Source organism: Perca fluviatilis, chromosome 18, assembly GCF_010015445.1.
Source record: "Perca fluviatilis chromosome 18, GENO_Pfluv_1.0, whole genome shotgun sequence".
NCBI classification, from domain to species: Eukaryota; Metazoa; Chordata; class Actinopteri; order Perciformes; family Percidae; genus Perca; species Perca fluviatilis.
Genome location: NC_053129.1, coordinates 36,875,779 through 36,898,594, shown reverse-complemented (window position 1 = coordinate 36,898,594; position 22,816 = coordinate 36,875,779). Strand labels below are relative to the sequence as shown.

The window sequence follows — 22,816 nt, the reverse complement described above, 5'->3', positions numbered from 1 at the left end:
GTGCGGTATCCAGGTGGCAGACATACTGCGGCAGCAAGATTGATTACGGCAGGCGGCATTATCGGCATTGCAGGTATTCAGGTAATACGGCAGGCAGGCAGGCGGTGGTGACATTTATTGACAGGCAGGCGAACCAGGCGGCGACACGGCAGGCAGGCAGACGGCATGATGGCAGGTATCCTGGCAGACATTGCAGGCAGGCGGCAGGCAGATTGCAGATTATCAGGCGGTATCCGAGACATCGGGTGATTGATGGCAGATTGACGCAAGGCAGATTATCGATCCATGCCATGTATTGCTAGATCCGGGTGTGAGTCCCTGTAATGTTAGATCAGCGCCCTTTGCAAATCTCATTCTAGAGCTGCTCCATGACATCCATGGTCCACCCTTAGCCCCAGTGAGTGGCTCCAAGTCTGGGGTAACATCCTCCATGACCCACATGGTCCACCCTTAGCCCCAGGAAGGGGCTCCAAGTCTGGGGTAACATCCTCCATGAACCCCCTGCCTCCATGGTCCATCCCTAGCTCCCAGGAAGGGGCTCCAAGTCTGGGATAAGATCCACCATGATCCCCTCCTCCATGGTCCACCCTTAGCCCCAGGAAGGGGCTCCAAGTCTGGGGTAACATCCTCCATGAACCCCCGCCTCCATTGGTCCACCCTTAGCTCCCAGGAAGGGGCTCCAAGTCTGGGATAAGATCCTCCATGAACCCTCCATGGTCCATCCCTAGCCCCAGGATGGGGCTCCAGGTCTGGGGTAACATGCTCCGTGAACCCCTCCATGGTCCACCATAAGCCAAATGAACAAAAGCAGAGCTAAACCCAGGATCCGGGTGTGAGTCCCTGTAATGTTAGATCAGCCTCCTTTGCAAATCTCATTCTAGAGCTGCTCCATGACATCCATGGTTCACCCCTTAGCCCCAGTGAGTGGCTCCAAGTCTGGGGTAACATCCTCCATGACCCACATGGTCCAACCCTTAGCCCCAGGAAGGGGCTCCAAGTCTGGGGTAACATCCTCCATGAACCCCCCGCTCCATGGTCCATCCTTAGCCCCAGGAAGGGGCTCCAAGTCTGGGATAAGATCCACCATGATCCCTCCTCCATGGTCCACCCTTAGCCCCCAGGAAGGGGCTCCAAGTCTGGGGTAACATCCTCCATGAACCCCCGCGCCCCATGGTCCACCCTTAGCCCCAGGAAGGGGCTCCAAGTCTGGGATAAGATCCTCCATGAACCCCCTCCATGGTTCATCCTTAGCCCCAGGATGGGGCTCCAGGTCTGGGGTAACATGCTCTGTGAACCCCTCCATGGTCCACCATAAGCCAAATGAACAAAAGCAGAGCTAAACCCAGGATCCGGGTGTGAGTCCCTGTAATGTTAGATCAGCGCCTCTTTGCAAATCTCATTCTAGAGCTGCTCCATGACATCCATGGTCCACCCTTAGCCCCAGTGAGTGGCTCCAAGTCTGGGGTAACATCCTCCATGACCCACCATGGTTCACCCTTAGCCCCCAGGAAGGGGCTCCAAGTCTGGGGTAACATCCTCCATGAACCCCCGCCTCCATGGTTCATCCTTAGCCCCAGGAAGGGGCTCCAAGTCTGGGATAAGATCCACCATGATCCCCTCCTCCATGGTCCACCTCCCTTAGCCCCAGGAAGGGGCTCCAAGTCTGGGGTAACATCCTCCATGAACCCCCGCCTCCATGGTCCACTCCTTAGCCCCAGGAAGGGGCTCCAAGTCTGGGATAAGATCCTCCATGAACCCTCCCATGGTCCATCCCTAGCCCCAGGATGGGGCTCCAGGTCTGGGGTAACATGCCTGCGTGAACCCCTCCATGGTCCACCATAAGCCAAATGAACAAAAGCAGAGCTAAACCCAGGATCCGGGTGTGAGTCCCTGTAATGTTAGATCAGCGCTCCTTTGCAAATCTCATTCTAGAGCTGCTCCATGACATCCATGGTCCACCCTTAGCCCCAGTGAGTGGCTCCAAGTCTGGGGTAACATCCTCCATGACCCACATGGTCCACCCTTAGCCCCAGGAAGGGGCTCCAAGTCTGGGGTAACATCCTCCATGAACCCCCGCCTCCCATGGTCCATCCTTAGCCCCAGGAAGGGGCTCCAAGTCTGGGATAAGATCCACCATGATCCCCTCCTCCATGGTCAACCCTTAGCCCCCAGGAAGGGGCTCCAAGTCTGGGGTAACATCCTCCATGAACCCCCCGCCTCCATGGTCCATCCTTAGCCCCAGGAAGGGGCTCCAAGTCTGGGGTAACATCCTCCATGAACCCCTCCATGGTCCATCCTTAGCCCCAGGATGGGGCTCCAGGTCTGGGGTAACATGCTCCGTGAACCCCTCCATGGTCCACCATAAGCCAAATGAACAAAAGCAGAGCTAAACCCAGGATCCGGGTGTGAGTCCCTGTAATGTTAGATCAGCGCTCCTTTGCAAATCTCATTCTAGAGCTGCTCCATGACATCCATGGTCCACCCTTAGCCCCAGTGAGTGGCTCCAAGTCTGGGGTAACATCCTCCATGACCCACATGGTCCACCCTTAGCCCCAGGAAGGGGCTCCAAGTCTGGGGTAACATCCTCCATGAACCCCCAGCTCTCCATGGTCCACTCCTTAGCCCTCAGGAAGGGGCTCCAAGTCTGGGATAAGATCCTCCATGAACCCTCCATGGTCCATCCTTAGCCCCAGGATGGGGCTCCAGGTCTGGGGTAACATGCTCCGTGAACCCCCTCCATGGTCCACCATAAGCCAAATGAACAAAAGCAGAGCTAAACCCAGGATCCGGGTGTGAGTCCCTGTAATGTTAGATCAGCGCTCCTTTGCAAATCTCATTCTAGAGCTGCTCCATGACATCCATGGTCCACCCTTAGCCGCAGTGAGTGGCTCCAAGTCTGGGGTAACTACCTCCATGACCTCCATCGTCCATCCTTAGCCCCAGGAAGAGGCTCCAAGTCTGGGGTAACATGCTCCATGAACCCCCTCCATGGTCCACCCAAGGCTCACAAGCCCACTCTATGACCCCAGCCTCCCTTCACCGTGACCCCGGCTTGCCCACAACCCTAATGTTGACCCTCCAGGAACCCTGCTCACCAGGCGAACCCGTGTACCCACACTTAAGCACCCCTCCCTAGGCTAAACCCTCCATCCGGGCTGGGCAAGAGTTCCGTGCCCCCTGGTACCTCACTCAACTTTCGTGCCCCTGGTACCCCAACTAAACTTTCATGCCCCTGGTACTCCAACTAAACTTTCGTGCCCCTGGTACCCCAACTAAACTTCCATGCCCCTGGTACTCCAACTAAACTTTCGTGCCCCTGGTAGCCCACCTAAACCTTCGTGCCCCTGGTACCCCAACTAAACGTTTGTGCCCCCGGGTATACCAACCAAATTTTTGTCAGGCTCCAGGCCCCTCATGCTGCCTTGTAAGCCAGAGATAGTGCCTCTATGCCTGGGCATTGACCTCCAAGGCCCTCAGCCTCACCTCCACGGCCCCAGTGAGTGGCTCTATGTCTAGGTTAACATTCTCCATGACACACATGGTCCATCCTATGCCCAAAAAGGTGGCTCCAAGTCTGGGTTAATATTCTCCATGACACCTATGCTCCATCCTATGCCCCAGTGAGTGGCTCTTAAGTCCTGCGTTTAACATTTTCCATGACACCCATGCTCCATCCTATGCCCCAGTGAGTGGCTCTAAGTCTGGGTTAACATTCTCCATGACACCCATGCTCCATCCTATGCCCCAGTGAGTGGCTCTAAATCTGGATTAACATTCTCCATGACACCCATGGCCAATCCTATGCCCAATTAAGTGGCTCCAAGTCTGGGATACTTTACTATTATTATTATTCAGTGGGAATCGAACCCGGGCCTCCCACACCAAAGGCATCTGTCATATCCACTGCGCCACACCCATGGCCCATCCTATGCCCAATTAAGGGCTCTAAGTCTGCGTAACATTCTCCATGACACCCATGGCCCTCCACCTGGGCCAGAGTTTTTTGCCCCTGGTACTCCACCTAAACTTTTGTGCCCCTGGTATACCGACCAAATATATTTTTTCCCATTTTTTTTTTTTTTTCAAAGTGTTTCAATACTTTACTTTTTTTCCCTAATGAGAAGTCAGGTGAAAACTGGGATCTTGGCCATCAATGTTGCTCTGTGGCGCCATCTGGTGTTGGAAATTCGCCCGAGAGGTTGGGTCTGTCGGAGTTGGGTCCACTGAGTTGTGGGAATGTTGCGCCCATTGGATTCAACGGTGGAGCTCTGTGGAGTAACAACTTCGTTTTTTTTTAGCCATCTTACCGTGTCATGCCATTAACGAAAGCCCAGACATCACGTGGTGGTTCCTAACCCTAAACAGCGGTCCATCAGGAGCCTGAAAACCCATGGCCCAACCTAATTCTGAAAACGGGGATCTTGGCTCTCAATGTTGCTCTCTGGCGACATCTGGTGTTGCAAATTCGCCCAAGAAGTTGGGTCTTCCGAAGTTGGGTCCACTGAGATGTGGGCATGCTGGGCCCATTGGGTCCAATGTTGGGTCTTCCGAAGTTGGGTCCACTGAGATGTGGGCATGCTGGGCGCATTGGGTCCAATGTTGGGTCTTCCGAAGTTGGGTCCACTGAGATGTGGGCATGTTGGGACCCAACTTGCTCCATGACACCCATGGTCCACCCTTAGCCCCAGGAAGGGGCTCCAAGTCTGGGGTAACATCCTCCATGAACCCCCCGCCTCCATGGTCCACCCTTAGCCCCAGGAAGGGGCTCCAAGTCTGGGGTAACATCCTCCATGAAACCTCCATGGTCCTCATCCTAGCCCCAGGATGGGGCTCCAGGTCTGGGGTAACATGCTCCGTGAACCCTCCCATGGTCCACCATAAGCCAAATGAACAAAAGCAGAGCTAAACCCAGGATCCGGGTGTGAGTCCCTGTAATGTTAGATCAGCTCCTTTGCAAATCTCATTCTAGAGCTGCTCCATGACATCCATGGTCCACCCTTAGCCCCAGTGAGTGGCTCCAAGTCTGGGGTAACATCCTCCATGACCCACATGGTTCAACCCTTAGCCCCAGGAAGGGGCTCCAAGTCTGGGGTAACATCCTCCATGAACCCCTGCCTCCATGGTCCATCCTTAGCCCCAGGAAGGGGCTCCAAGTCTGGGATAAGATCCACCATGATCTCCTCCTCCATGGTCCACCCTTAGCCCCAGGAAGGGGCTCCAAGTCTGGGGTAACATCCTCCATGAACCCCCCTACCATGGTCCACCCTTAGCCCCAGGAAGGGGCTCCAAGTCTGGGATAAGATCCTCCATGAACCCCTCCATGGTTCATCCTTAGCTCCCAGGATGGGGCCTCCAGGTCTGGGGTATAACATGCTCCGTGAACCCCTCCATGGTCCACCATATAGCCAAATGAACAAAAGCAGAGCTAAACCCAGGATCCGGGTGTGAGTCCCTGTAATGTTAGATCAGCTCCTTTGCAAATCTCATTCTAGAGCTGCTCCATGACATCCATGGTCCACCCTTGCCCCCAGTGAGTGGCTCCAAGTCTGGGGGTAACATCCTCCATGACCCACATGTTCCACCCTTAGCCCCAGGAAGGGCTCCAAGTCTGGGGTAACATCCTCCATGAACCCCCCCCCCATGGTCCATCCTTAGCCCCAGGAAGGGGCCTCCAAGTCTGGGATAAGATCCACCATGATCCCTCCTCCATGGTTCACCCTTTAGCCCCAGGAAGGGGCTCCAAGTCTGGGGTAACATCCTCCATGAACCCCCTGCTCTCCATGGTCCACCCTTAGCCCCAGGAAGGGGCTCCAAGTCTGGGATAAGATCCTCCATGAACCCTCCATGGTTCATCCTTAGCTCCCAGGATGGGGCTCCAGGTCTGGGGTAACATGCTCCGTGGAACCCCTCCATGGTCCACCATAAGCCAAATGAACAAAAGCAGAGCTAAACCCAGGATCCGGGTGTGAGTCCCTGTAATGTTAGATCAGCGCCTTTTGCAAATCTCATTCTAGAGCTGCTCCATGACATCCATGGTCCACCTCCTTAGCCCCAGTGAGTGGCTCCAAGTCTGGGGTAACATCCTCCATGACCCACATGGTTCACCCTTAGCCCCAGGAAGGGGCTCCAAGTCTGGGGTAACATCCTCCATGAACCCCCGCCTCTCATGGTTCATCTCTTAGCCCCCAGGAAGGGGCTCCAAGTCTGGGATAAGATCCACCATGATCCCTCTCTCCATGGTCAACCCTTAGCCCCAGGAAGGGGCTCCAAGTCTGGGGTAACATCCTCCATGAACCCCTCGCCTCCATGGTCCACCCCTTAGCCCCAGGAAGGGGCTCCCAAGTCTGGGATAAGATCCTCCATGAACCCCTCCATGGTCCATCCTTAGCCCCAGGATGGGGCTCCAGGTCTGGGGTAACATGCTCCTCGTGAACCCTCCATGGTCCACCATAAGCCAAATGAACAAAAGCAGAGCTAAACCCAGGATCCGGGTGTGAGTCCCTGTAATGTTAGATCAGCCTCCTTTGCAAAATCTCATTCTAGAGCTGCTCCATGACATCCATGGTCCACCCTTCCCCAGTGAGTGGCTCCAAGTCTGGGGTAACATCCTCCATGACCCACATGGTTCACCCTTAGCCCCAGGAAGGGGCTCCAAGTCTGGGGTAACATCCTCCATGAAAACCCCCCCTCCTCCATGGTCCATCCTAGCCCCAGGAAGGGGCTCCAAGTCTGGGATAAGATCCACCATGATCCCCTCCTCCATGGTCAACCCTTAGCCCCAGGAAGGGGCCTCCAAGTCTGGGGTAACATCCTCCATGAACCCCCGCCTCCATGGTCCACCCTTAGCCCCAGGAAGGGGCTCCAAGTCTGGGATAAGATCCTCCATGAACCCCCTCCATGGTCCATCCTTAGCTCCCAGGATGGGGCCTCCAGGTCTGGGGTAACATGCTCCGTGAACCCTCCATGGTCCACCATAAGCCAAATGAACAAAAGCAGAGCTAAACCCAGGATCCGGGTGTGAGTCCCTGTAATGTGTAGATCAGCTCCTTTGCAAATCTCATTCTAGAGCTGCTCCATGACATCCATGGTCCACCCTTAGCCCCAGTGAGTGGCTCCAAGTCTGGGGTAACATCCTCCATGACCCACATGGTTCACCCTTAGCCCCAGGAAGGGGCTCCAAGTCTGGGGTAACATCCTCCATGAACCCCCGGCTCTCCATGGTCCATCCTTAGCCCCAGGAAGGGGCTCCAAGTCTGGGATAAGATCCACCATGATCCCTCCTCCATGGTCAACCCTTAGCCCCAGGAAGGGGCTCCAAGTCTGGGGTAACATCCTCCATGAACCCCCGCCTCCATGGTCTACCCTTAGCCCCAGGAAGGGGCTCCAAGTCTGGGATAAGATCCTCCATGAACCCTCCATGGTTTCATCCTTAGCCCCAGGATGGGGCTCCAGGTCTGGGGTAACATGCTCCGTGAACCCCTCCATGGTCCACCATAAGCCAAATGAACAAAAGCAGAGCTAAACCCAGGATCCGGGGTGTGAGTCCCTGTAATGTTAGATCAGCCTCCTTTGCAAATCTCATTCTAGAGCTGCTCCATGACATCCATGGTCCACCCTTAGCCCCAGTGAGTGGCTCCAAGTCTGGGGTAACATCCTCCATGACCCACATGGTCCACCCTTAGCCCCCAGGAAGGGGCTCCAAGTCTGGGGTAACATCCTCCATGAACCCCCGCCTCCATGGTCCACTCCTAGCCCCAGGAAGGGGCTCCAAGTCTGGGATAAGATCCTCCATGAACCCTCCATGGTCCATCCTTAGCCCCAGGATGGGGCTCCAGGTCTGGGGTAATATGCTCTCGTGAACCCTCCATGGTCCACCATAAGCCAAATGAACAAAAGCAGAGCTAAACCCAGGATCCGGGTGTGAGTCCCTGTAATGTTAGATCAGCCCCCTTTGCAAATCTCATTCTAGAGCTGCTCCATGACATCCATGGTCCACCCTTAGCCCGCAGTGAGTGGCTCCAAGTCTGGGGTAACTACCTCCATGACCTCCATCGTCCATCCTTAGCCCCAGGAAGAGGCTCCAAGTCTGGGGTAACATGCTCCATGAACCCTCCATGGTCCACCCAAGGCTCACAAGCCCACTCTATGACCCCAGCCTCCCTTCACTGCGTGACCCTCGGCTTGCCCACAACCCTAATGTTGACCCTCCAGGAACCCTGCTCACCAGGCGAACCCGTGTACCCACACTTAAGCACCCTCCCTAGGCTAAACCCTCCATCCGGCTGGGCAAGAGTTCCGGCCCCTGGTACCCCGACTAAACTTTCGTGCCCCTGGTACCCCAACTAAACTTTCATGCCCCTGGTACTCCAACTAAACTTTCGTGCCCCTGGTACCCCAACTAAACTTCCATGCCCCTGGTACTCCAACTAAACTTCGTGCCCCTGGTAGCCCACCTAAACCTTCGTGCCCCTGGTACCCCAACTAAACGTTTGTGCCCCTGGTATACCAAACAAATCTTTGTCAGGCTCCAGGCCCCTCATGCTGCCTTGTAAGCCAGAGATAGTGCCTCTATGCCTGGGCATTGACCTCCAAGGCCCTCAGCCTCACCTCCACGGCCCAGTGAGTGGCTCTATGTCTAGGTTAACATTCTCCATGACACACATGGTCCATCCTATGCCCAAAAAGGTGGCTCCAAGTCTGGGTTAATATTCTCCATGACACCCATGCTCCATCCTATGCCCCAGTGAGTGGCTCTAAGTCCGGGTTAACATTTTCCATGACACCCATGCTTCCATCCTATGCCCCAGTGAGTGGCTCTAAGTCTGGGTTAACATTCTCCATGACACCCATGGCCCATCCTATGCCCCAGTGAGTGGCTCTAAATCTGGATTAACATTCTCCATGACACCCATGGCCAATCCTATGCCCAATTAAGTGGCTCCAAGTCTGGGATACTTACTATTATTATTATTCGCAGTGGGAATCGAACCCGGGCCTCCCACACCAAAGGCATCTGTCATATCCACTGCGCCACACCCATGGCCCATCCTATGCCCAATTAAGTGGCTCTAAGTCTGGGTTAACATTCTCCATGACACCCATGGCCCTCCACCTGGGCCAGAGTTTTTTGCCCCTGGTACTCCACCTAAACTTTTGTGCCCCTGGTATACCGACCAAATATATTTTTTCCCATTTTTTTTTTTTTTTTTTTTCAAAGTGTTTCAATACTTTACTTTTTTTCCCTAATGAGAAGTCAGGTGAAAACTGGGATCTTGGCCATCAATGTTGCTCTGTGGCGCCATCTGGTGTTGGAAATTCGCCCGAGAGGTTGGGTCTGTCGAAGTTGGGTCCACTGAGTTGTGGGAATGTTGCGCCCATTGGATTCAACGGTGGAGCTCTGTGGAGTAACAACTTCGTTTTTTTTTAGCCATCTTACCGTGTCATGCCATTAACGAAAGCCCAGACATCACGTGGTGGTTCCTAACCCTAACCCTAACCCTAACCCCTAACCCTAACCCTAACCCTAACCCTAACCCTAACCACCTGCTAGGAGATGCCAGACTAGCACCCACAGGTGAGGGCTGTTACCCCACAACCCCCTTACCTAAACTTAACCATTCTAGCACAGTGGTGCCTAAACCCAACTGTCGTTATTTGCAAAGCTGGCCTTACAATGCCGGCTTGGATAGGTGGCATTGCGAAGCCGACTTTTACAAGGCTCCACCCAGGGGAGCCACCCATCGGCCCACAGAAAGGGGCTAACCTCCCCGGGTATACATTCAGGAAAAAGGGCCCACCTCAGCGCACCTTTGACCTCCGGGTCGGTCCCGGGAACCCACACTTAAGCCCCCGCTCCGCCATGGCCATTATTTAACCCGGCACGCAAATATTTTCGTGTCCCTGGTATACCATTTCAATATTGCGAGGCCGGCTTTGCAATGGCTAACTGAAATTGCGAGGCCGCTTTACAATGGCGGGAATTATGAAAATGGGCTTTACAATGGCGAAGTGAAATTGCTAGGCCGGCTTTACAAATAAATAAATATAAAATGTTTTCAATGGCGAATGAAATTGCGAGGTCGGCTTTACAATGGCTAAGGAAATTGCGATGCCGGCTTTACAATGGCGAAGTGAAATTACTAGGGCCGGGCTTTACAATGGAGAAGTGAATTATGCGAGGCCGGCTTTACAATAGCGGCTTATTACTGCGAGGCCGGCTTTACAATGGCTAAAAAATTGCGAGGTCGGCTTTATAATGGCAAGTTACATTGCGAGGCCGGCTTTACAATGGCGACGTGAAATTTGGCGGCCGGCTTTACAATGGCAAAGTGAAATTGCGAGGCCGGCTAAACACGCTTTGAGGATCATCACTTGATGATCGTGGCTATCACCCCCTTACCTAGTTCCCAGGTTGACGTACATTTTCAAAGTGTCAAAAACACTCTTGCGAAGCCGGCATTGCTAGATGACATTGCTAATCCGGCTTTACAATGAAACAATTTTCACACTTTGAAACTAGCTGTTGATTCCGTGAAGCGATGCGTATATATGCTGCCAGCGAACAGCATCCAACAGATTATTTCAAAGTGTCAGAAACACATCCTTGCTGCCGGCATTGCTAGATGACATTGCGAATCCGGCTTTACAATGAAATACATTTTCACACTTTGAAACTAGCTGTTGATTCCGTGAGCGACGCGGCATATATGCTGCCAGCGAACAGCATCCAACAGATTATTTCAAAGTGTCAGAAACACACTCATTGCGAAGATTGCTTTACAATGCCAGAATGGCTAGCAACACACAAACACCATGTGGTTCCAGTCTCGTCCAAATCTGGCCACCAGCTGGCTCCAATCGCATTGACGTATCTTGCTAATTTCACCGCGACGCGTGCATGCACCGAATACATGGCATTTGCTTCAGTTAAACCCTTACACCTCGTGATGAAAAAACAACACTTTGGTTCTTTTTATCATGAAAGAACAGCAAGTTTATTGTGAAGGTTAAAAACACCAAAGGACCCTACCTGTATGTGTGGGCTGTTACCATTGCAGAGATTGTTACCCGTACTCAACATCCCATTTCATCCCTTATCCCTAACCTTAACCATTCTAGCACAGTGGTACGTAACCACAACTGTCATTATTTTACAGTGCCAACCACCTGCTAGGAGATGCCAGACTAGCACCTACAGGTGAGGGCTGTTACCCCCACAACCCTTTACCTAAACTTAACCATTCTAGCACAGTGGTGCTCTAAACCCAACTGTCGTTATATTTGCAAAGCTGGCCTTTACAATGCCGGGCTTTGGATAGGTGGCATTGCGCGGCCGACTTTTACAAGGCTCCACCCAGGGGAGCCACCCATCGGCCCACAGAAAGGGGCTAACCTCCCCGGTATACATTCAGGAAAAAGGCCCACCTCAGCGCACCTTTGACCTCGGGTCGGTCCCGGAACCCACACTTAAGCCCCCGCTATGGCCACTTTAACCCGCACGCAAATATTTTCGTGCCCCTGGTATACCATTTCAAATTATGGTACGGGCTTTGCAATGGCTAACTGAAATTGCGAGGCCGGCTTTACAATGGAGAAGTGAAATTGCTAGGCCGGGCTTTACAATGGCGATGGGTTTAAATTGGCGAGGCCGGGTTTACAATGGCGAAGCTAAGGGAATTGCGAGGTCGGCTTTACAAATGGCAAAGTGAAATTATGCGAGGCCGGCTTTTACAATGGCGACGTGAAATTGGGCGGTACGGGCTTTACAAATGGCAAAGTGAAATTGCGTAGGCCGGCTAACACACGCTTTGAGGATCATCACTTGATGATCGTGGCTATCACCCCCTTACCTAGTTCCCAGGTTGACGTACATTTTCAAAGTGTCAAAAACACACTCCTTTGGCGAGCCGGCATTGCTAGATGACATTGCTAATCCGGCTTTACAATGAACACATTTTCACACTTTGAAACTAGCTGTTGGATTCCGTGAGCTTAATGCGGTATATATGCTGCCAGCGAACAGCATCCAACAGATTATTTCAAAGTGTCAGAAACACACTCATTGCGAAGATTGCTTTACAATGCCAGAATGGCTACACACACAAACACCATGTGGTTCCAGTCTCGTCCAAATCTGGCCACCAGCTGGCTCCAATCGCATTGACGTATCTTGCTAATTTCACCGCATGCGGTGCATGCACCGATACATGGCATTTGCTTCAGTTAAACCCTTTACACCTCGCCAGATGAAAAACAACACTTTGGTTCTTTTTATCATGAAAGAACAGCAAGTTTATTGTGAAGGTTAGAAACACCAAAGGACCCTACCTGTATGTGTGGCTGTTACCATTGCAGAGATTGTTACCCGTACTCAACATCCCATTTCATCCCTTTATCCCTAACCTTAACCATTCTAGCACAGTGGTGCGTAAGCACAACTGTCATTATTTACAGTGCCAACCACCTGCTAGGAGATGCCAGACTAGCACCTACAGGTGAGGGCTGTTACCCCACAACCCCTTTACCTAAACTTAACCATTCTAGCACAGTGGTGCCTAAACCCAACTGTCGTTATTTGCAAAGCTGGCCTTTACAATGCCGGCTTGGATAGGTGGCATTATGGCCGAATTTTACAAGGCTCCACCCAGGGGAGCCACCCATCGGCCCACAGAAAGGGGCTAACCTCCCCGGTATACATTCAGGAAAAAAGGGCCCACCTCAGCGCCACCTTTGACCTCCGGGTCGGTCCCGGAACCCACACTTAAGCCCCCGCTATGGCCATTATTAACCCGCACGCAAATATTTTCGTGCCCCTGGTATACCATTTCAATATTGGCGAGGCCGGCTTTGCAATGGCTTAACAATGAAATTGCGAGGTCGGGCTTTTACAATGGCGTATGAATTGGCGAGGTCGGGTTTTACAATGGCGTAAGTGAAATTGCTAGGCCGGGCTTTTACAATGGAGAAGCGAATTATGGTATCGGCTTTACAAATGGCTAAGTGAAATTGCGAGGCCGGCTTTACAATGGCTATGAAGCATGCCGGCTTTACAATAGGCGAAATTTAGCCGGCTTTACAATGAAAGTGAATATAAAATGCTTTACAATGGCGTTACATTCGAGGCCGGCTTTACAATGTAAGGCTAAATTGCGAGGTCGGCTTTACAAATGGCAAAGTTTACATTGCGAGGCCGGCTTTACAATGGCGACGTGAAATTGCGGTACGGGCTTTACAAATGGCAAAGTGAAATTGTGCGAGGCCGGCCAACACACGCTTGAGGATCATCACTTGATGATCGTGGCTATCACCCCTTACCTAGTTCCCAGGTTGACGTACATTTTCAAAGTGTCAAAAACACATCTTTTGGCCGGCCGCATTGCTAGATGACATTGCTAATCCGGCTTTACAATGAAACATATTTTCACACTTTGAAACTAGCTGTTGGATTCCGTGAGCTAATGCGGTATATATGCTGCCAGCGAACAGCATCCAACAGATTATTTCAAAGTGTCAGAAACACACTTCCTTGGCGGCCGGCATTGCTAGATGACATTAGTTAATCCGGCTTTACAATGAAATAATTTTCACACTTTGAAACTAGCTGTTGATTCCGTCAGAGCTTAATGCGCATATATGCTGCCAGCGAACAGCATCCAACAGATTATTTCAAAGTGTCAGAAACACACTCATTGCGTAAGATTGCTTTACAATGCCAGAATGGCTACACACACAAAACACCATGTGGTTCCAGTCTCGTCCCAAATCTGGCCACCAGCTGGCTCCAATCGCATTGACGTATTTTTGCTAATTTCACCGCGATGCGTGCATGCACCGATACATGGCATTTGCTTCAGTTAAACCCTTTACACCTGGCCGCATGAAAAAACAAACACTTTGGTTCTTTTTATCATGAAAGAACAGCAAGTTTATTGTGGAAGTTTAGAAACACCAAAGGACCCTACCTGTATGTGTGGGCTGTTACCATTGCAGAGATTGTTACCCGTACTCAACATCCCATTTCATCCCTTATCCCTAACCTTAACTATTCTAGCACAGTGGTGCGCGAAGCACAACTGTCATTATTTACAGTGCCAACCACCTGCTAGGAGATGCCAGACTAGCACCCACAGGTGAGGGCTGTTACCCCACAACCCCTTACACCTAAACTTAACCATTCTAGCACAAGTGGTGCCTAAACCCAACTGTCGTTATTTTCAAAGCGCCTTTAACAATGCCGGGCTTGGATAGGTGGCATTGGCGGTCGACTTTTACAAGGCTCCACCCAGGGGAGCCACCCATCGGCCCACAGAAAGGGGCTAACCTCCCCGGTATACATTCAGGAAAAAGGGCCCACCTCAGCGCACCTTTGACCTCCGGTCGGTCCCGGAACCCACACTTAAGCCCCCCGCTATGGCCATTATTTAACCCGGCACGAAAAATTTTCGTGCCCCTGGTATACCATTTCAATATTGCGAGGCCGGCTTTGCAATGGCTTAACTGAAATTGCGAGGCCGGGCTTTTACAATGGCGAAGTGAAATTGTGAGGCCGGGCTTTTACAATGGCTAAGCGGAAATTGCGAGGCCGGGCTTTACAAATGGCGAAGCTAAGGAATTGCGAGGCCGGGTTTATTAATGGCAAAGCGAAATTGCGAGGCCGGCTTTACAATGGCAAAGTTAAATTAGCAGGGCCGGCTTTACAATGGCGACGTGAAATTTGGTACGGGCTTTACAATGGCGAAAAGTGAAATTGGCGAGGCCGGCCAACACACGTTTGAGGATCATCACTTGATGATCGTGGCTATCACCCCCTTACCTAGTTCCCAGGTTGACGTACATTTTCAAAGTGTCAAAACACATTCCTTTGGCGGCCGGCATTGCTAGATGACATTGTGAACCGGCTTTACAATGAAACATATTTTCACACTTTGAAACTAGCTGTTGGATTCTCGTGAAATCATGCGGCATATATGCTGCCAGCGAACAGCATCCAACAGATTATTTCAAAGTGTCAGAAACACACTCTTTGGCCGCATTGCTAGATGACATTGCGAACCCGCTTTACAATGAAACACATTTTCACACTTTGAAACTAGCTGTTGATTCCGTAGCGAATGCGCATATATGCTGCCAGCGGAACAGCATCCAACAGATTATTTCAAAGTGTCAGAAACACACTCATTGGCGAAGATTGCTTTACAATGCCAGAAGCCTTACACACACAAACACCATGTGGTTCCAGTCTCGTCCCAAATCTGGCCACCAGCTGGCTCCAATCGCATTGACGTATCTTGCTAATTTCACTACGCGCGTGCATGCACCGCATACATGGCATTTGCTTCAGTTAAACCCTTACACCGTCCCACATGAAAAAACAACACTTTGGTTCTTTTTATCATGAAAGAACAGCAAGTTTATTGTGAAGGTTAGAAACACCAAAGGACCCTAACCTGTATGTGTGGGCTGTTACCATTGCAGAGATTGTTACCCGTACTCAACATCCCATTTCATCCCTTATCCCTAACCTTAACCATTCTAGCACAGTGGTGCGTAAGCAATAACTGTCATTATTTTACAGTGCCAACCACCTGCTAGGAGATGCCAGACTAGCACCTACAGGTGAGGGCTGTTACCCCACAACCCCTTTACCTAAACTTAACCATTCTAGCACAGTGGTGCCTAAACCCAACTGTCGTTATTTTGCAAAGCTGGCCTTTACAATGCCGGCTTGGATAGGTGGTACCATGGCCGACTTTTACAAGGCTCCACCCAGGGGAGCCACCCATCGGCCCACAGAAAGGGGCTAACCTCCCCGGTATACATTCAGGAAAAAGGGCCCACCTCAGCGCCACCTTTGACCTCCGTCGGTCCCGAACCCACACTTAAGCCCCCCGCTATGGCCATTATTTAACCCGCACGAAAATATTTTCGTGTCCCCCTGGTATACCATTTCAATATTATGCGAGGCCGGCTTTGCAATGGCTTAACTGAAATTGGCGAGGCCGGGCTTTACAATGGCGAAGGCGAAATTGTGCTAGGCCGGCTTCTTTACAATGGCGTAGTGAAATTGCGAGCCGGGCTTTACAATGGCAAAGTGAAATTGGCGAGGCCGGCCAACACACGCTTGAGGATCATCACTTGATGATCGTGGCTATCACCCCCTTTACCTAGTTCCCAGGTTGACGTATACATTTTCAAAGTGTCAAAAACACACTTCCTGCGGCCGCATTGCTAGATGACATTGCTAATCCGGCTTTACAAATGAAATATATTTTCACACTTTGAAACTAGCTGTTGTTGATTCCGTGAGCTTAATGCGCATATATGCTGCCAGCGAACAGCATCCAACAGATTATTTCAAAGTGTCAGAAACACACTTCCTTTAAGGCCGGCATTGCTAGATGACATTGCGAATCCGGGCTTTACAATGAAACACATTTTCACACTTTGAAACTAGCTGTTGATTCCGGAGCGAATGCGGCATATATGCTGCCAGCGAACAGCATCCAACAGATTATTTCAAAGTGTCAGAAACACACTCATTGCGAAGATTGCTTTACAATGCCAGAATGGCTACAAACACACAAACACCATGTGGTTCCAGTCTCGTCCCAAATCTGGCCACCAGCTGGCTCCAATCGCATTGACGATCTTGCTAATTTCACCGCAGCGTGCGCATGCACCGCATATATGGCATTTGCTTCAGTTAAACCTTACACTCCGCCGATGAAAAAACAACACTTTGGTTCTTTTTATCATGAAAGAACAGCAAGTTTATTGTAGAAGGTTAGAAACACCAAAGGACCCTACCTGTATGTGTGGCGCTTACATTGCAGAGATTGTTACCCGTACCCAACATCCCATTTCATCCCTTTATCCCTAACCTTAACCATTCTAGCACAGTGGTGCGTGCACCACAACTGTCATTATTTACAGTGCCAACCACCTGCTAGGAGATGCCAGACTAGCACCTCACAGGTGAGGGCTGTTACCCCACAACCCCCTTACCTAAACTTAACCATTCTAGCACAGTGGTGCCTAAACCCAACTGTCGTTATTTGCAAAGCTGGCCTTACAATGCCGGGCTTGGATAGGTGGCATATGGGCCGACTTTTTACAAGGCTCACCCAGGGGAGCCACCCATCGGCCCACAGAAAGGGGCTAACCTCCCCGGTATACATTCAGGAAAAGGGCCCACCTCAGCGCCACCTTTGACCTCCGGGTCGGTCCCGGAACCCACACTTAAGCCCCCCGCTATGGCCATTAATAACCCCGCACGAAATATTTTCGTGTTCCCTGGTATACCATTTCAATATTGTGAGTCTCGGGCTTTGCAATGGCTTAACTGAAATTGCGAAAATGGGCTTTACAAATGCATGGGCGAAATTGGCGGTATGCGGCTTTACAATGGCGAGCGAAATTGGCGGTATCGGCTTTTACAATGGCAAAGTGAAATTGGCGAGGCCGGCCAACACACGCTTGAGGATCATCACTTGATGATCGTGTATCTACCCCCTTTACGTAGTTCCCAGGTTGACGTACATTTTCAAAGTGTCAAAACACACTTTGCTAAGGCGGCGCATTGCTAGATGACATTGCTAATCCGGCTTTACAATGAAATTATACATTTTCACACTTTTGATCATTAATGCGCATATATTGCCGAACAGCATCCAACAGATTATTTCAAAGTGTCAGAAACACACTCCTGCGGCCGCATTGCTAGATGACATTGCGAACCGGCTTTACAATGAAACACATTTTCACACTTTGAAACTAGCTGTTGGATTCCGTAGCGAATGCGGCATATATGCTGCCAGCGGAACAGCATCCAACAGATTATTTCAAAGTGTCAGAAACACACTCATTGCGAAGATTGCTTTACAATGCCAGAATGGCTACACACACAAAACACCATGTGGTTCCAGTCTCGTCCAAATCTGGCCACCAGCTGGCTCCAATCGCATTGACGATCTTGCTAATTTCACCGCGATGCGTGTAGCGAACCGACATGGCATTTGCTTCAGTTAAACCCTTACACCTGGCCGCATGAAAAAACAACACTTTGGTTCTTTTATCATGAAAGAACAGCAAGTTTATTGTGAAGGTTAGAAACACCAAAGGACCTCTACCTGTATGTGTGGGCTGTTACCATTGCAGCAGATTGTTACCCGTACGCCAACATCCCATTTCATCCCTTTTATCCCTAACCTTAACTATTCTAGCACAGTGGTGCGTAGAGCACAACTGTCATTATTTACAGTGCCAACCACCTGCTAGGAGATGCCAGACTAGCACCCACAGGTGAGGGCTGTTACCCCACAACCCCCTTACCTAAACTTAACCATTCTAGCACAGTGGTGCCTAAACCCAACTGTCGTTATTTGCAAAGCTGGCCTTACAATGCCGGCTTGGATAGGTGGCATTGCGAAGCCGACTTTACAAGGCCCACCCAGGGGGAGCCACCCATCGGCCCACAGAAAGGGGCTAACCTCCCGGTATACATTCAGGAAAAAGGGCCCACCTCAGCGCACCTTTGACCGTCGTTCCGGGAACCCAAACACTAAGCCCCCGCTTCGAGCTTCATTAACCCGCACGCAAATATTTTCTCGTCCCTTGGTATACCATTTCAATATTATGGCGTCGGCTTTGCAATGGCGAACTGAAATTGTGGTACGGCTTTACAATGGCGAAATTATAAAATGGGCTTTACAATGCTGGCGAAATTGCGAAGGGCTTTATGAAAGCGAATTGCGAGGCCTCAATGCGTAAAATTGGTGGCGGCTTTACAATGGCGGCGAAATTGTGAGGCCGGCTTTACAATGGCGAATGAAATTGTGTATCGGCTTTACAATGGAGAAGTGAATGTACGGCGCTTTATAATGGCAAGTTTACATTGCGAGGCCGGCTTTACAATGGCTAACAATATGCGAGGCCGGCTTTACAATGGCAAGCGACATTGCGCAGGCCGGGCTTTACAAATGGCGACGTGAAATTGCGAGGCTGCTTTACAATGGCAAAGTGAAATTGCGAGGCCGGCCAACACACGCTTGAGGATCATCACTTGATGATCGCGGGCTATCACCCCCTTACCTAGTTCCCAGGTTGACGCATATTTTCAAAGTGTCAAAACACACCCTTGGCGGCCGGCATTGCTAGATGACATTGCGTAATCCGGCTTTTACAATGAAACACATTTTCACACTTTGAAACTAGCTGTTGATTCCGAATAACGCGGTATATATGCTGCCAGCGGAACAGCATCCAACAGATTATTTCAAAGTGTCAGAAACACACTTCTAAGATTGCTTTACAATGCCAGAATGGCTACACACACAAACACCATGTGGTTCCAGTCTCGTCCAAATCTGGCCACCAGCTGGGCTCCAATCGCATTGACGTATCTTGCTAATATCACCGCATGCGTGTGCATGCACCGATACATGGCATTTGCTTCAGTTAAACCCTTACACCTCGCCGCATGAAAAACAACACTTTGGTTCTTTTATCATGAAAGAACAGCAAGTTTATTGTGAAGGTTAGAAACACCAAAGGACCCTTACCTGTGTGTCTGTGCTGTTACCATTGCAGAGATTGTTACCGCACTCAACATCCCATTTCATCCCTTATCCCTAACCTTAACCATTCTAGCACAGTAGTGCTCGTAAGCAACAACTGTCATTATTTACAGTGCCAACCACCTGCTAGGAGATGCCAGACTAGCACCCACAGGTGAGGGCGTTACCCCACAACCCCTTACCTAAACTTAACCATTCGAGCAGTTGTTGTCTAAACCCAACTGTCGTTATTTGCAAAGCTGGCCTTACAATGCCGGTTTGATAGGTGGCATTGCGCGGCCGACTTTACAAGGCCCACCCAGGGGAGCCACCCATCGGCCCACAGAAAGGGGCTAACCTCCCCGGGTATACATTCAGGAAAAAGGCCCACCTCGCAGCCACCTTTGACCTCCGGTCGGTCCCGGAACCCACACTTAAGCCCCCCGCTATGGCCATTAATTAACCCGGCACGAAATATTTTCGGCCTCCTGGTATACCATTTCAATATTGCGAGGCCGGCTTTGCAATGTCCAACTGAAATTGCGAGGCCGGCTTTACAATGGCGGTAAATTGGCGGAGCCGGCTTTACAATGGCGAAATTGCATAGGTCGGCATTACATTGGAGAAGCGAAATTGCAGGCCGGCTTTGCAATGGCGGTAAGTGAAATTGCGAGGCCGGCTTTACAATGGCGAAGCGAAATTGCGTGCCGGCTTTACAATGGCGGTAAGGAAATGCTAGGCCGGCTTTACAATGGCGTATGAATTGCGTCGGCCGGTTACAATGGCGGCGAAAATCGCGGGCCGGCTTTACAATGGCGTAAGAATTGGCGAGGGCGGCTTTACAAATGGCAAAGCGACATTGCGCAGGCCGGGTTTATACTATGGCGACGCGTGAAATTGCGGTACCGGGCTTTACAAGCAAAGTGAAATTGGGCGGGCCGGCCAACACACGTTTGAGGATCATCACTTGATGATCGTGGCTATCACCCCCTTACCTAGTTCCCAGGTTGACGTACATTTTCAAAGTGTCAAAAACACACTCCTTGCGAAGCCGGGCATTGCTAGATGACATTGCGAATCCGGCTTTACAATGGTGTTTTGATATTAAAAGGAGGTTAAAAGAACCACTGCAAAGGAAGGACAGCGGGAATTTAAAACTTTGAATAAAAGGTCAACTCCACAACAACTCCGTTGTCTCTCCCAGAAGATTATAAACATTTAAATTAAAAATATTTTAAATAAATATATATAAAGAAACACAGTCGTGTGATAAATAAAATTATAAAAAGCCTGGTGTCCCCATATAAAATATTATAATCTTAAAACAATGTTATTTAAATTGAAAAATTAAATACTGTCTGCGGCATTTGCTCTTGAGGTTAAAAATATCCATACAACACCCATTCAGGGTTAATAATAAGTGCTATGTTAAAAGTGCTTTAAGAAGTAAAAAAATAAGTAAATAAAAAAGTGCCACACAATAAATAACAATTTCAAATACATCATATAAATAAAACCAAACTGTTAGTAAAAAAGCATAAAACCAATGGCATGTGTATAGTTATGCTAAAATCTTGAGGAAAGTAATTCAATTCGTAAAAAAATAATAATAAATAAATATAGATTATATATTAGAGACAGACAAAAAATCCAATAAAATTCTTAAAATGTAAGTAAGACAGAATAAAAGTTGTAAAAGGACAACCAAGGCATCTTCAAAACATTTATTAAAATAAATAAAACCAAGGTATTGGGTAGGACCTCCTCTGTAGGAATAGATTAAAACCCCCGAAAGGGAAGAATAGTAAAAATGGAGAAAAAAAAGAAAGAATTAAAAATAAAGTAAATTAAATAATAAAAATTGTTTTACAATAAATAGTTATTAACCATAAACAATAAAAAGTCATTTAAAATAGAAAAAGATGGAAAAAGCAGGAAAGGAAAAGAAAAAGAAGAAGAAGAAGAAGAAGAAGAAGAAGAAGAAAAAGAAGGGTCAGGTATAATGCGCTACAGAGGAGGTCCAGATAAAACCTGGGGAGAGAGAGGAGAGAGACCAGAGCAGTGGGAGGAAATATTTCTAAGAATACCCTGTAAAACTTGGGTTAAAAAGAGAAGTGGATCCATTTTAATATTTTTCATTTAGACCCGTAGGGTCTATGGTTTTTAAAAGATGGATCCACTTCCCTCCGCGGCCGGACGCTGAGCCGTGGTCCAGGCCTTGTTACTCCCCAGGCCCACGCTTTGAACATTTTCAGAACCATGGAGTTTAAAATGTGCATATAAAACAGTTGCCGTCGCCCCTTTTAAAACATCATAACTGGTGTTGTTTAATTCTTAAGTATAGTGCATTTCTTGTCTCCCCACTATACAGTTTGTGGCAGGCCCCGCGACCCAATTGCATAAACCACATTGATGGTTGTGTGCTGCAGGGCCGGCCCTGCATTAAAACCAACTCTGCTGTAAGGGTTAAAATGTGGGGAAGACTCATAAAACCAACATCCGAGCCTCGCGCCTCCCTAGGGTCATTATTCTTGTTTAGGTTTGTGTGAATTAAAATGTCTTTCAGATTTTTATTCCTCCTGTAGCGCGGAGATCATACGGCAGTTCCTCAGGACGTCAACCAACCCCCCCCTGGAAATTCGCTCTGATAGTTGGTAAAAAATTTCTAAGATTTTCTGAGTATGTAATGACCAGGGTACGAGGGCGGAATTGGGCGCCTGGATGATGGTTTTGGTTTTCTTTGTAAACTTGCCGATGACCTCCGCCTTTATACCTCTAAGGAAGCGCCTCGAGTAACCCCTCAACCTCATCGCACCAAAAAGTGTACTAGTGGCCTCCTCCACATGCTCCGGGAAGGTGCAAATCCTGTGGAAGCGTATCAGCTGGGACTTAATGAGGCCTCTGTACGTGTGTTTGGGGTGATAGCTGGTCTTATGGAGAAGTGCATGGCGGTCGGTGTCCTTGAAATAAACTTTGGTGGCTAGTGTTTTGGTCCGGTCGTACGAGGTGCGGAAGAAGACCTGTGTGTCCAGGAACTCCACTGTAACGGGCTGTAGGTTATGTTTGAGTTTTATTTTAGGGTGATGCGAGTTGAGGATGTCCAGAAAAGTCAAAAAGGTCTGTTCGGTGTTGTCCCAAAGGCCGAAGATGTCGTCCAAGTACCGGAAGTAAAGCAGAGGTTTGATGGTGAGTTTGTGGAAAGCTGCTTCCTCCCAATGGGCCAGGTAGATGTCTGCGTATGATGGAGAATACTTCCGGCCCAT

General features: G+C 49.7%; 1 protein-coding gene across 1 annotated transcript in view; it reads right to left on the bottom strand.

Annotated features, from left to right (window-relative positions):
* LOC120546470 (serine/threonine-protein kinase MRCK beta-like) overlaps positions 1-22,816 on the bottom strand; it is a 74,291-nt gene extending 51,475 nt beyond the window's left edge. The window contains exon 1 of the mRNA XM_039781397.1: positions 22,253-22,816. Within this exon, the coding sequence (XP_039637331.1) occupies positions 22,253-22,816 (564 nt within the window). The remainder of the gene's footprint in view (positions 1-22,252) is intronic.